Raw genomic sequence first — 15,418 nt, 5'->3', positions numbered from 1 at the left:
ATTTTATGAAGGGATAGAGAAGTTAAAAAGAATTACAAATGCCCAAGTCTTAAGTCTTTCTTGCTATTCATACAAAATAATGGCCCAAGAAAAAGTAGCTGGTAGTGTATTTAAAAAAAATCCTCTGTATTTGACTGACATTTAAATAATAAATCTTGCTATATTGGATATAGAAAATAGGCACTTTAAAATGTAGTTATTGGTTATACTATGTATTTAATCCAAAGGAAACTCAATTAAAGTTAAAAAAAAATGCCGGGAGTTGGCTTAACAGCTAATATCACAAGTGCGACAACCAGCATTTAGATCCCCACAACCAATGCAAATGTTGGGCGGGTGCGTGGGGTGTAATTGCAGCTTTATGAGATAGAGATGGGATCTCCAGAAAAAGCTGGCTAGGAGTACTTACCATATCTGTGAGCTCTGCGTTTGATTGTGACATACATACATACATATGCACACACACACACACACACACACACACACACACACACACACAACCTGGAGAAAATAATTAGCGATTTTGTGTTCCACATTTTACATATTTTGTTGAGTATGTTTTTAGATACTAGATAGCTATTGATTGGAACTGGGTTCACCAAACTTAGGGATGTTGACATGGCCACTAGAATTGGTCTATAAAGGGGCTGGAGAGATGGCTCAGCAAGTTAAGAGTACTGACTATTCTTCAAGAAGGTCCTGTCTCCCTTCCTTTGTTTGTTTGTTTATTTATTTCTTTTTAAAGATTTATTTATTTTATTTGTATGAGTACATTGTCACTGTCTTCAGACACATCAGAAGAGGGCATCGGATCCCATTAAAGATGGTTATGAGCCACCATGTAGTTGCTGGGAATTGAACTCAGGACCTCTGGAAAAGCAGCCAGTGCTCTTAACCGCTGAGCTATCTCTCCAAGCCCTAGATCCTGACTTTCACTTCCTAGCAACCACATGGTAGCTCACAAGCATCTGTAATGGGGATCTGCTGTTCTCTTTTGGTGTGTCTGAAGACAGCGACAGTGTATTCACATACATAAAATAAATAATCTTAAAAATATACTTGCAGAGACTTGGGACAAAATAGGTTTAACCTCTGTACTGGGGCAGATCCATCTGGAAACCCTTCTTACAGAATAAAAGAATGGGTCAATAAGAGCTTTTTCAATATAAATGAGTAGTGAATGAATGGCTGGATGAATGAATAAAAAAGTAAATTTGAGACTTGAACTTTCAGGAATTCCTAACACTGTCAATAGTCTGACCTATCTTCTCACTAGAATGTATTTTGTAATTGTGTGGGAACAGGGACCAGGAATTGGGGGTTAGTGGAGATGGAGCCCACAGTGCCCAGGATTCAGACTCCAGAGACCAGCATCAGAGTGCAGATCTAACTTTACTGTTTACTATATGAGCTTATGTATAGTGCTTTAGCCAACTAGGGTATGTTTATGTATTCAAGGGCAAATCGGGGTTCAACTTGTGTTGTTTAGAAGAATCTGATTCACCTGTCCATGAGCTTGTAGGGGCGGAGGTTCTAACCCCCCTGGAGATTTCTGTGAAGACAGGGGAAGCAACCAGTGTCCTGGTCTTGGGACCTATGTGTTGTCTCACCCATGTGCCAGAAGTCATGTCGGATCATACACTGTGTACAGTGGATCAAGACTCTTCACGGAGTTAAAGGAACTTATGTCACCTCCCTCTCCATCCCGCTCCTTCCTTCGCCAGGTTTCTATCTTCCCATCCCCCACACAGCTGCATTATGTTTTATTAATGAAACGTTCATACGGAAACATCGGTTTGAGTTGAGTTCCCAATAATGAAAATATGGCAATGGCATAAAGTCTGGATATAGCTGACTAAAGGAAGATGAGGCAGCCAATAGCTGGACTCTGAGACGGGACTCAAAGAGAGATTCCAGTTAAGAAATGGCATAGTCGTGTAGCTAGAGCCATCTGTTGGTGTTGATGCCCTAAGAAGGACACAGAGAGACAAAAGTGGGAGTCAGACGGCCCCCCTTTTTTTAAGATTTATTTATTTTTATTTATATGAGTACACAGAAGCTATTTTCAGACACACCAGAAGAGGGCATCGGATCCCATCACAGATGGTTGTGAGCCACCATGTGGTTGCTGGGAATTGAACTCAGGACCTCTGGAAGAGCAGTCAATGCTCTTAACCACTGAGCCATCTCTCCAGCCTCAGACAGCCTTTTACCTACTTGTTTTAGATTTATTCGTTTAACTTATGTATATTTTACCTGCATTTATGTCTGCGTACCACATGCATGCCTTGTGCCTGGAGAGGCCAGAAGAGGGTGTTGGAGGCCCTAGAACTGGAGTTACGGTGGTTATGATCTGCACTAGGGTGGTGGCACTCAAACCTAGGTCCTCGGGAAGAGCAATCAGCGGTCTTCCACACTGAGGCATCACTTCAGCCGTGTCTTTTTCTTAGTTTTTTTTCTTTTGCCATTTTGCTGAGTAGATGAAAACCTCTGGGCAGAGGTTTGTTCTGATGTTGTTATTATTACAGGGAGATCCGGAACATCATCCTAAATTCTCTACCTGGTGAGTGAGGTCTTGAGTTTGAAACTTAGGTGGTATGACATAAAAACATACATGTGTGGACTTCATTCCACGTGCATATTGCGATACATATACAAGCAAACCCCAATCCAAAAAACTGCATTCTGTCCCTGGAAGCAGCGTCACGTGTAGAGTTAACAGAAGCGTCTCCACTGTTCCTTTGGGACTGAGAGGAGAAAGTATGTGTGTCCCTTAGGCTTTGCCTATTTTTTTTCCTCCTGCATTGAAGACTGATAACACACTATAAAGGGGTATCGTAGCAACCCCTTGCAAGTCCTTGCCTTCTCCTTTTGTCATTTTTGCCCCTTTGTAGATTTGCTGTGTATCCGTCCACCATACTTTCTTTCTGTTTGGCCTGATTCCCAAGATTAGGTGAGTGCTGGCATTTAAATGCGTTTGTCTGCAAGTAGGATTTGGCCAGAGAGAGGGAGTAAATATAAAGCCATTAGGGCGGTGGCTTTCAAACCTGGATCCTCTGGCAGAGCACCCAGTGATCTTACACACTGAGGCATCACCTCAGCCAGGTCGTTTTCTTATGTGGGCTTTTTTTTGGGGGGGGGAGTGTTTTGTCAAATAGATGAAAAAATAACCACAGGCAGAGGTTTATTCTGGTGTCCTTATTACTGTGGGGACACCTCTCAAGCACCTGTGTTATTGTTCCACTAAGTGGACATCTAAAGCTTGAAACAGATGAACAGTTATGCAGTTAAGCATGGCCACACTTGGTGTTGTTCAGGCAACTTCTGTGCTGGGACACATGGGTAACCTAAAAACCAGAGTCAAATGTGATGTACATGCCCAGAGACGCTCTTGTTAATTTTTTGTCCAGCTGTCTTTTTCTGCCTTCATCCAACAGTTAATAACTATTCTTGATATGAGGTGCACACAATCTCATATGGGGACAAAGCTTCCTACAAGCTAACTGTGCTCCAGAGAGTGTATCTTTGAAGCATGCTTTATTTTGTCATAATATACGCCGGGGTAATCAGAGATGTCAGATCCTTTAAAAACTGGAGAGTCTAAGAAGTATGTATTTCAAATAGCTTTCCAAATTCTCACAGATAAAATCTTGGAAGTAGGATAAAAGTTAATTATAGAACCTGACTTTCTGTCCCCACAGCATACACTCTGTGAGAGTATTTTTTCATAAGTTTTTTTGGCACATCTGAATGTGTGTCTTATAATTTTGTAACATTTGGCACATCGCATGAAATTAACAGACTCCTTTAAACTGTGGAATAGCCAATCCTACTTAGTTCACATTAAAATTTCTTCACTTTCTATTTCTTTCATTTTATTATGATAAAAAATATTTATCTGTGTATACTTGTGTGTAGGCATGAGTGACCTGGTGTGCATGTGGCACCCAGAGGACAGCTTGCTGGAGTCAGTGAGTCCTGGGAATTAAACTCAGGTTCTCAGTTTAAACAGAAGGATTGTTGTTAAAAAAATCTCCTCGGGCTGGAAAGATGGCTCAGTGGTTAAGAGCACTGACTGCTCTTCCAGAGGTTCCGGGTTCAATTCACAGCAACCACATGGTGGCTCCCACACATCTGTAATGGGATCCAATGCCTTCTTCTGGTGTGTCTGAAAACAGTAACAATGTACTCATATAAATAAAATAAATACATCTTTTTTAAAAAGGTCTCCTCTGCCAGGTGATTTTGGCACTCACTGTTAATCCTAGCACAGCCAGGGGCAGAGAGGCAGAGAGGCAGAGAGGCAGAGAGGCAGAGAGGCAGAGAGGCAGAGAGGCAGAGAGGCAGAGAGGCAGAGAGGCAGAGAGGCAGAGAGGCAGAGAGGCAGAGAGGCAGAGAGGCAGAGGCCGGTGGATCTTAAAATCAAAAACCCTAGCCCATATAGTGTTACTAAGCCCAAGAATCAAAATCTTACATACTTGTATAAGTACAGTGTGGTGGAGATCAACTCTCTCCTTCCTCTTATTTTGAGGTAAAGGACCCCTGAGTTCCGGCTGAGCAAATTTCTAACTTAAATTTTAGTTACATACGTGATCCAGCATCATGTTGGAATTCAACTAGAATTTACTGATCTTAATCAGGTTACTAAGTAGCAATACAAGGTTTCGGCCTTAGAAATCTAAGGGCCATAGTCTTCAGGCCCCTTTGAAGTAAGTAGTAGTTTGCCTCGAAGCATAGGTACATATTGAACAATGACATGGTGGTCAACCAAGGATTAACCAATATGTCAATAAAGACTGCAGTCTGCTAACTTGTAAAACCGTGTGTCTTGTAGTCTGTGGATCTACATCAGAAGACAGGGTATAATGTGGAATAAGGGTAATCTGGAAAGCTCCCTAGAAAGCACGTCAGTCAGATAGAAGGTACCCGGAGGAACAAAAGATGTTTCCTTAGATGGAGTAACCACGGTGGGTTGTGATAGCCTGTTGTGAGCTCATTGCTGTCATCAGTTATTGCTTCACAAAGTCATCCTGGATGATAAATTACTTTAGGAACCCATAGTGATACACGGTGGGAAGTGACAATGATTCCAGAGATGCTGAATGCTGTTAGTGTTCTCCGTTCTTAGGCTAGGTGACAACGTGGCCTGCTATGATTACCTATAACGTGAGCAGTTACAACCCAGGGCCCTTCCTTTTGGTGGGGATCCCAGGCTTGGAGCAATTCCATGTGTGGATTGGCATTCCCTTCTGTGTGATCTACGTCATAGCTGTGACGGGAAACTATGTCCTTTTCTACCTCATCGTAGCGGAGCGGAGCCTTCACGAGCCCATGTTTTTTTTCCTGTCCATGCTGGCATTGACCGATCTCATCTTGTCCACAGCTGGTGTGCCTAAAACACTCAGCATCTTCTGGATGGGGGCTCGAGAAATCACGTTCCCAGGCTGCCTCACCCAAATGTTCTTCCTCCACTACAGCTTTGTCCTGGACTCAGCCATTCTAATGGCCATGGCCTTTGATCGCTACGTGGCCATCTGCTCACCCTTGAGATATGCTACCGTCTTGACCCCCAAGACTATTATCAAGATTGCTGTGGGCATCTCCTTTCGAAGTTTCTGTATCATCTTGCCAGATGTATTCTTGTTGACACGCTTACCTTTCTGTAGGACACGCATCATACCTCACACCTACTGTGAGCACATAGGTGTTGCCCGGCTTGCATGTGCAGATATCTCCATCAACATCTGGTATGGATTTTGTGTCCCCATCATGACAGTCATCTCAGATGTGGTCCTCATTGCTGTGTCTTACACCCTCATCCTATGTGCCGTTTTTCGCCTCCCCTCCAGAGATGCACGCCAGAAAGCCCTGGGCACCTGTGGTTCCCATGTCTGTGTCATCCTCATGTTTTACATACCTGCCTTTTTCTCCATCCTTGCTCATCGCTTTGGACACAATGTGTCCCTCACGTTCCACATCATGTTCGCCAATCTCTACATTGTTATTCCACCAGCAATGAACCCTATTGTCTACGGAGTGAAAACCAAGCAGATCAGAGATAAGGTCATCCTTTTATTCTCTGTCAAGAGCACAGAAGGTTGATTTATTCATCTGCAGAAGAGGCAGGGGTATTTCACAGTGCATATAGTTTTAGCAAGAATGAAACAGTGTGGCAAAAGCAAAGGAGAATTCTATTTATGGTCAGAACTGTTTATAGATGCTTTGTATACCAGGTAGGACTATACAATACATAGTCTCATGGATGTAAAACAATCTGTGATAACCTCTTTTGTTGTGTGATGACACTGCCAGAGAAAGAAAGAGAGAGAGAGAGAGAGAGAGAGAGAGAGAGAGAGATTGAGATTTGAATGATTTGAAAATTGAAATTGGCAATTCCAATGAGAGAAATGTGTTAAGACAGAGACATTGAAGAAAAAGGACTGAATGGAACAGGGAATTGAAAAATCACTCATTTAAGGGATTAGCAGGTAGATAATAGGATACTTCTAATGAAATTCAGTTATATTTACTGTATATTTTAGATTTCTGACTAGTTTAAAATGTGTCCCCCATAACATTCCAAAACCCTTTAGCTCAACATAAACAGCTGAGCACAGTGCTAGAGATGAGAAAATTAACGTGCATAACAGTGCCAGGGGGCTTGCTTGGCACTGTGAGAAAACAGCCTCTGGGCTGCCAGGTTCATTCAGAATGTAAGCTGTAGAATTCTTTTTTGGAGAATAAAACCCTTGAAAACTGGTTGGGATTAAGGAATTCTCACAGTGCATGGACCTCAAGCCAATCTATTTTGACACTAAAGTTCTAAATTCATGCATGCTACTCAGAGGACTTGATGATCTCTGTTCTACAGATTGTACATGTGAATATTCTGGGGCTTAAGAAGATGCTAAGCCTTACTACAGAGGCACCAGCTATACAAGTAGTTTATTGCTCTCTATTCATGATAACCAAATGTAGGAATGAACATTGAGTTTCGTCACTGGATGAATGCTACCATGTTGGGGAGAAGAGTGCTGCAGGAAGGAAAGGGAAAGGGGAAATGAAGTAATTATACTATAATCTCAAAAAGTAAAATGAATTTTTAATCAGACATAAAACAAACAAGAAAACAAGAAATTTCAAGAAACATGGAACTTGAAATTACCAATTTTTTTTTTTATTAACTTGAGTATTTCTTATATACATTTCGAGTGTTATTCCCTTTCCCGGTTTCTGGGCAAACATCCCCCTCCCCCCTCCCCTTCCTTATGGGTGTTCCCCTCCCAACCCTCCCCCCATTGCCGCCCTCCCCCCCATAGTCTAGTTCACTGGGGGTTCAGTCTTAGCAGGACCCAGGGCTTCCCCTTCCACTGGTGCTCTTACTAGGATATTCATTGCTACCTATGGGGTCAGAGTCCAGGGTCAGTCCATGTATAGTCTTTAGGTAGTGGCTTAGTCCCTGGAAGCTCTGGTTGCTTGACATTGTTGTACATATGGGGTCTCGAGCCCCTTCAAGATCTTCCAGTTCTTTCTCTGATTCCTTCAACGGGGGTCCTATTCTCAGTTCAGTGCTTTGCTGCTGGCATTCGCCTCTGTATTTGCTGTATTCTGGCTGTGTCTCTCAGGAGCGATCTACATCCGGCTCCTGTCGGTCTGCACTTCTTTGCTTTATACATCTTGTCTAATTGGGTGGCTGTATATGTATGGGCCACATGTGGGGCAGGCTCTGAATGGGTGTTCCTTCAGTCTCTGTTTTAATCTTTGCCTCTCCCTTCCCTGCCAAGGGTATTCTTTTTCCTCATTTAAAGAAGGAGTGAAGCATTCACATTTTGATCATCCGTCTTGAGTTTCGTTTGTTCTAGGGATCTAGGGTAATTCAAGCATTTGGGCTAATAGCCACTTATCAATGAGTGCATACCATGTATGTCTTTCTGTGATTGGGTTAGCTCACTCAGGATGATATTTTCCAGTTCCAACCATTTGCCTACGAATTTCATAAACTCGTTGTTTTTGATAGCTGAGTAATATTCCATTGTGTAGATGTACCACATTTTCTGTATCCATTCCTCTGTTGAAGGGCATCTGGGTTCTTTCCATTTTCTGGCTATTACAAATAAGGCTGCAATGAACATAGTGGAGCACGTGTCTCTTTTATATGTTGAGGCATCTTTTGGGTATATGCCCAAGAGAGGTATAGCTGGATCCTCAGGCAGTTCAATGTCCAATTTTCTGAGGAACCTCCAGACTGATTTCCAGAATGGTTGTACCAGTCTGCAATCCCACCAACAATGGAGGAGTGTTCCTCTTTCTCCACATCCTCGCCAGCATCTGCTGTCACCTGAGTTTTTGATCTTAGCCATTCTCACTGGTGTGAGGTGAAATCTCAGGACTGTTTTGATTTGCATTTCCCTTATGACTAAAGATGTTGAACATTTCTTTAGGTGTTTCTCAGCCATTCGGCATTCCTCAGCTGTGAATTCTTTGTTTAGCTCTGAACCCCATTTTTTAATAGGGTTATTTGTTTCCCTGCGGTCTAACTTCTTGAGTTCTTTGTATATTTTGGATATAAGGCCTCTTTCTGTTGTAGGATTGGTAAAGATCTTTTCCCAATCTGTTGGTTGCCGTTTTGTCCTAACCACAGTGTCCTTTGCCTTACAGAAGCTTTGCAGTTTTATGAGATCCCATTTGTCGATTCTTGATCTTAGAGCATAAGCCATTGGTGTTTTGTTCAGGAAATTTTTTCCAGTGCCCATGTGTTCCAGATGCTTCCCTAGTTTTTCTTCTATTAGTTTGAGTGTGTCTGGTTTGATGTGGAGGTCCTTGATCCACTTGGACTTAAGCTTTGTACAGGGTGATAAGCATGGATCGATCTGCATTCTTCTACATGTTGCCCTCCAGTTGAACCAGCACCATTTGCTGAAAATGCTATCTTTTTTCCATTGGATGGTTTTGGCTCCTTTGTCAAAAATCAAGTGACCATAGGTGTGTGGGTTCATTTCTGGGTCTTCAATTCTATTCCATTGGTCTATCTGTCTGTCTCTGTACCAATACCATGCAGTTTTTATCACTATTGCTCTGTAATACTGCTTGAGTTCAGGGATAGTGATTCCCCCTGAAGTCCTTTTATTGTTGAGGATAGCTTTAGCTATCCTGGGTTTTTTGTTATTCCAGATGAATTTGCAAATTGTTCTGTCTAACTCTTTGAAGAATTGGATTGGTATTTTGATGGGGATTGCATTGAATCTGTAGATTGCTTTTGGTAAAATGGCCATTTTTACTATATTAACCCTGCCAATCCATGAGCATGGGAGATCTTTCCATCTTCTGAGGTCTTCTTCAATTTCTTTCCTCAGTGTCTTGAAGTTCTTATTGTACAGATCTTTTGCTTGCTTGGTTAAAGTCACACCGAGGTACTTTATATTATTTGGGTCTATTATGAAGGGTGTCGTTTCCCTAATTTCTTTCTCGGCTTGTTTCTCTTTTGTATAGAGGAAGGCAACTGATTTATTTGAGTTAATTTTATACCCAGCCACTTTGCTGAAGTTGTTTATCAGCTTTAGTAGTTCTCTGGTGGAACTTTTGGGATCACTTAAATATACTATCATGTCATCTGCAAATAGTGATATTTTGACCTCTTCTTTTCCGATCTGTATCCCCTTGATCTCCTTTTGTTGTCTGATTGCTCTGGCTAGAACTTCAAGAACTATATTGAATAAGTAGGGAGAGAGTGGGCAGCCTTGTCTAGTCCCTGATTTTAGTGGGATTGCTTCAAGTTTCTCTCCATTTAGTTTAATGTTAGCAACTGGTTTGCTGTATATGGCTTTTACTATGTTTAGGTATGGGCCTTGAATTCCTATTCTTTCCAGGACTTTTATCATGAAGGGGTGTTGAATTTTGTCAAATGCTTTCTCAGCATCTAATGAAATGATCATGTGGTTCTGTTCTTTCAGTTTGTTTATATAATGGATCACGTTGATGGTTTTCCGTATATTAAACCATCCCTGCATGCCTGGGATGAAGCCTACTTGATCATGGTGGATGATTGTTTTGATGTGCTCTTGAATTCGGTTTGCCAGAATTTTATTGAGTATATTTGCGTCGATATTCATAAGGGAAATTGGTCTGAAGTTCTCTTTCTTTGTTGTGTCTTTGTGTGGTTTAGGTATAAGAGTAATTGTGGCTTCGTAGAAGGAATTCGGTAGGGCTCCATCTGTTTCAATTTTGTGGAATAGTTTGGATAATATTGGTATGAGGTCTTCTATGAAGGTTTGATAGAATTCTGCACTAAACCCGTCTGGACCTGGGCTCTTTTTGGTTGGGAGACCTTTAATGACTGCTTCTATTTCCTTAGGAGTTATGGGGTTGTTTAACTGGTTTATCTGTTCCTGATTTAACTTCGATACCTGGTATCTGTCTAGGAAATTGTCCATTTCCTGAAGATTTTCAAGTTTTGTTGAATATAGGTTTTTATAGTAAGATCTGATGATTTTTTGAATTTTCTCTGAATCTGTAGTTATGTCTCCCTTTTCATTTCTGATTTTGTTAATTTGGACGCACTCTCTGTGTCCTCTCGTTAGTCTGGCTAAGGGTTTATCTATCTTGTTGATTTTCTCAAAGAACCAACTTTTGGTTCTGTTGATTCTTTCTATGGTCCTTTTTGTTTCTACTTGGTTGATTTCAGCTCTGAGTTTGATTATTTCCTGCTTTCTACTCCTCCTGGGTGTATTTGCTTCTTTTTGTTCTAGAGCTTTTAGGTGTGCTGTCAAGCTGCTGACATATGCTCTTTCCAGTTTCTTTCTGCAGGCACTCAGCATTATGAGTTTTCCTCTTAGCACAGCTTTCATTGTGTCCCATAAGTTTGGGTATGTTGTACCTTCATTTTCATCAAATTCTAAAAAGTTTTTAATTTCTTTCTTTATTTCTTCCTTGACCAGGTTATAATTGAGTAGAGCATTGTTCAATTTCCACGTATATGTGGGCATTCTTCCCTTATTGTTATTGAAGACCAGTTTTAGGCCGTGGTGGTCCGATAGCACGCATGGGATTATTTCTATCTTTCTGTACCTGTTGAGGCCCGTTTTTTGACCAATTATATGGTCAATTTTGGAGAAAGTACCATGAGGAGCTGAGAAGAAGGTATATCCTTTTGCTTTAGGATAGAATGTTCTATAAATATCCATTAAGTCCATTTGGCTCATGACTTCTTTTAGTCTGTCGACATCACTGTTTAATTTCTGTTTCCATGATCTGTCCATTGATGAGAGTGGGGTGTTGAAATCTCCCACTATTATTGTGTGAGGTGCAATGTGTGTTTTGAGCTTTAGTAAGGTTTCTTTTACGTATGTAGGTGCCCTTGTATTTGGGGCATAGATATTTAGGATTGAGAGTTCATCTTGGTGGATTTTTCCTTTGATGAATATGAAGTGTCCTTCCTTATCTTTTTTGATGACTTTTAGTTGGAAATTGATTTTATTTGATATTAGAATGGCTACTCCAGCTTGCTTCTTCTGACCATTTGCTTGGAAAGTTGTTTTCCACCCTTTCACTCTGAGGTAGTGTCTGTCTTTGTCTCTGAGGTGTGTTTCCTGTAGGCAGCAGAATGCAGGGTCCTCGTTGCGTATCCAGTTTGTTAATCTATTTCTTTTTATTGGGTAGTTGAGGCCATTGATGTTGAGAGATATTAAGGAATAGTGATTATTGCTTCCCGTTATATTCATATTTGGATGTGAGGTTATGTTTGTGTGCTTTCACTCTCTTTGTTTTGTTGCCAAGGCGATTAGTTTCTTGCTTCTTCTAGGGTATAGCTTGCCTCCTTATGTTGGGCTTTACCATTTATTATCCTTTGTAGTGCTGGATTTGTGGAAAGATATTGTGTAAATTTGGTTTTGTCATGGAATATCTTGGTTTCTCCATCTATGTTAATTGAGAGTTTTGCAGGATACAGTAACCTGGGCTGGCATTTGTGTTCTCTTAGGGTCTGTATGACATCAGTCCAGGATCTTCTGGCCTTCATAGTTTCTGGCGAGAAGTCTGGTGTGATTCTGATAGGTCTGCCTTTATATGTTACTTGACCTTTTTCCCTTACTGCTTTTAATATTCTTTCTTTATTTTGTGCGTTTGGTGTTTTGACAATTATGTGACGGGAGGTGTTTCTTTTCTGGTCCAATCTATTTGGAGTTCTGTAGGCTTCTTGTATGTCTATGGGTATCTCTGTTTTTAGGTTAGGGAAGTTTTCTTCTATGATTTTGTTGAAGATATTTACTGGTCCTTTGAGCTGGGAGTCTTCACTCTCTTCTATACCTATTATCCTTAGGTTTGATCTTCTCATTGAGTCCTGGATTTCCTGTATGTTTTGGACCAGTAGCTTTTTCCGCTTTACATTATCTTTGACAGTTGAGTCAATGATTTCTATGGAATCTTCTGCTCCTGAGATTCTCTCTTCCATCTCTTGTATTCTGTTGGTGAAGCTTGTATCTACAGCTCCTTGTCTCTTCTTTTGGTTTTCTATATCCAGGGTTGTTTCCATGTGTTCTTTCTTGATTGCTTCTATTTCCATTTTTAATTCCTTCAACTGTTTGATTGTGTTTTCCTGGAATTCTTTCAGGGATTTCTGCGATTCTTTCAGGGATTTTTGTGATTCCTCTCTGTAGGCTTCTACTTGTTTATTAATGTTTTCCTGTGTTTCCCTAAGGGAGTTCTTCACGTCTTTCTTGAAGTCCTCCAGCATCATGATCAAATATGATTTTGAAACTAGATCTTGCTTTTGTGGTGTGTTTGGATATTCCATGTTTGTTTTGGTGGGAGAATTGGGCTCCGATGATGCCATGTAGTCTTGGTTTCTGTTGCTTGGGTTCCTGCACTTGCCTCTCGCCATCAGCTTATCTCTAGTGTTACTTTGTTCTGCTATTTCTGACAGTGGCTAGACTGTCCTATAAGCCTGTGTGTCAGGAGTGCTGTAGACCTGTTTTCCTCTCTTTCAGTCAGTTATGGGGACAGAGTGTTCTGCTTTCGGGAGTGTAGGTTTTCCTATGTACAGGTCTTCAGCTGTTCCTGTGGGCCTGTGTCTTGAGTTCACCAGGCAGCTTTCTTGCAGCAGAAAATTTGGTCTTACCTGTGGTCCTGAGGCTCAAGTTCGCTCGCAGGGTGCTGCCCACAGGCTCTTTGCGGCGGCAGCAACCAGGAAGACCTGTGCCGCCCCTTCCGGGAGCTTATGCAGCCTCAAGAGTGCCCACCTGACCAGGCGGTGAGGTCTCTTTCCCCCGGGGTCTGGGAGCAGAGAGCTGCTGCGGGCCGGGATCCGCGGGTGTGGGACTTCTGGTAAACACAGGACGTGTCCGGTCCTAGAGGAATTCTGCCTCTGTGTGTCCCGATTTCACCAGGCAGCCTTCTTGCAACAGACAAGTTGGTCTTACCTGTGGTCCCGAGGCTCAAGTTTGCTCGCGGGGTGCTGCTCACGGGCTCTCTGCGGCGGCAGCAACCAGGAAGACCTGTGCCCCCCCTTCCGGGAGCTTCAGTGCACCAGGGTTCCAGATGGCCTTTGGTGTTTTCCTCTGGCGTCCGAGATGTATGTACAGAGAGCAGTCTCTTCTGGTTTCCCAGGCTTGTCTGCCTCTCTGAAGGTTTAGCTCTCCCTCCCACGGGATTTGGGTGCAGAGAACTGTTTATCCGGTCTGTTTCCTTCAGGTTCCGGCGGTGTCTCAGGCAGGGGTCCTGCCGCTCCTGGGCCCTCCCCCACGGGAACCCAGAGGCCTTATACAGTTTCCTCTTGGGCCAGAGATGTGGGCAAGGGTGGGCAGTGTTGGTGGTCTCTTCTGCTCTGCAGCCTCAGGAGTGCCCAACTGACCAGGCGGTCGGGTCTCTCTCCCATGGTGTCTGGGAGCAGAGAGCTGCTGCGGGCCGGGCGATGATCCGTTTCTAAGAAATTACCAATTGAATCATAGTAAACAAAGTTGCTCAGATTCAGAAAGACAAACCTTGCAACCTTGCATTTCTCTCAGTTGGATCCAATATTTTAAGTATGTGTGTGTGTGTGTGTGTGTGTGTGTGTGTGTGTGTGTGTGTATGTGTGTGTGTGTGTGTGTGTGTGTGTGTGGTATGTCTATAAAAACACTAGGAAGGGGGTCATGAGAATGGAAAAGAGACTTATCCCCTTAATTCTAATTATCGAATTACGTTTAAAAAGTCCAGGTTACTCACACGGATGAAGTTCTCTTCTACAAGGCTTGTTTTGAAAACCAGCCGATTGGCTTCCCCAGAATATTTCCAGCTCCCCAGAACATGGTGCAGTTTGCTGTATTTCCTGATAGTTACAAGCCCAGGCTCTGCATGACCCACTTATATTTCCTTGGGCCATATGTTCAGTTTTGTTATTATCTGTTGACACTTTACTATGGAGGAGAAGCATCTGGCTTGTTTCACTTTCTGCCTTCCTTTTGGGATACAGTCTCTGTTCTTCCCCTTCTGCAGATAGTTACCTTAGGGCTTCCTGTTCTTTTGAGAGAGGAACCCTTAACTCTGTAGCCAGTGCTGGTCTGGAACTCACTAGCCAAGTGGACTGACTCCAATTGCAGGCCTGCATCCCCATACCTGGCTCCACAGGATAATTTTAATTTCACGATGCTATTTCCCTACATATGTGCCATTATGATTTGTTCTCAGTTGCTTCTCGCTCCTGTTACCCTCCGTACTCTACCTAGTTCCCTATATCCTCCTGGAAGTACCTCTTTTTCTTTCTTATCACATCTACATTTCATTGCCTCTTGGGAAAAATAGAGGTCTTAAGTGGAGGAGATGTAGGGTAGGGGAAAGAAGATGATAGGGTCTGTATGAAAGCAGATGAGACAGAATAAGAAAGGAATTAAGGCAGTAGCTCAGTGTTATGCAAAGGCAACAAAAAGAAAATAAAATGCAGAGATAGGCCCCCTCCCTCTCCCAACAACAGCAGCAGCAACAACAACAACAACAGCAGCAACAACAAGGAAAACAACAAGGAAAACACTCTAGGGCAAGGAGGAGCAGATTCTGCCAGCCGCCATTATCCAAATCTCATTATCTGAACAACAGGACCTACACCTTGAAGAGACTTTCTAAGGTTCTTAGCAAGTTTCACTAATGGGGAGCTGGGATAAAATCTTGGTGGCATTCCCACTGAGCCCAGAGTCACGGAACTAGACTAAGGGTGGGGAAATGCTCAGAAGTTGCAGGGCCTGTTTTTATTATTGTTGTTAACTGTAGGTGTCTTTTCAAAGTTTAAATTGTATAGTTACTATTTTTTAAATTAAGATGTCATGTATCTTGCGTTGAAGCTTTTCTGAAGATTAAAGAAAAAAAAGAAATAAATAGATGCAGGGTATAATGTACATTGCTATACATATATTATGAAATGATAAATCAAAGTAATTGACAGATTTTATTTCAT

At 42.1% G+C, this 15,418-nt stretch overlaps 1 protein-coding gene across 1 annotated transcript; it reads left to right on the top strand.

Annotated features, from left to right (window-relative positions):
• The first annotated feature begins 5,151 nt into the window (after positions 1 to 5,151).
• Positions 5,152 to 6,102, top strand: Or52h1 (olfactory receptor family 52 subfamily H member 1). The gene is given in 1 exon segment (NM_001000166.1): positions 5,152 to 6,102. A coding segment is annotated over 1 exon segment (951 nt).
• The last annotated feature ends 9,316 nt before the right edge of the window (positions 6,103 to 15,418 follow it).

Source organism: Rattus norvegicus, chromosome 1 (assembly GCF_021556685.1).
Source record: "Rattus norvegicus strain SHRSP/BbbUtx chromosome 1, alternate assembly SHRSP_T2T, whole genome shotgun sequence".
In the NCBI taxonomy this organism is placed as follows: domain Eukaryota; kingdom Metazoa; phylum Chordata; class Mammalia; order Rodentia; family Muridae; genus Rattus; species Rattus norvegicus.
The sequence above is the reverse complement of the archived record's forward strand: the minus strand, read 5'-3'. Positions and strand labels throughout refer to the sequence as shown.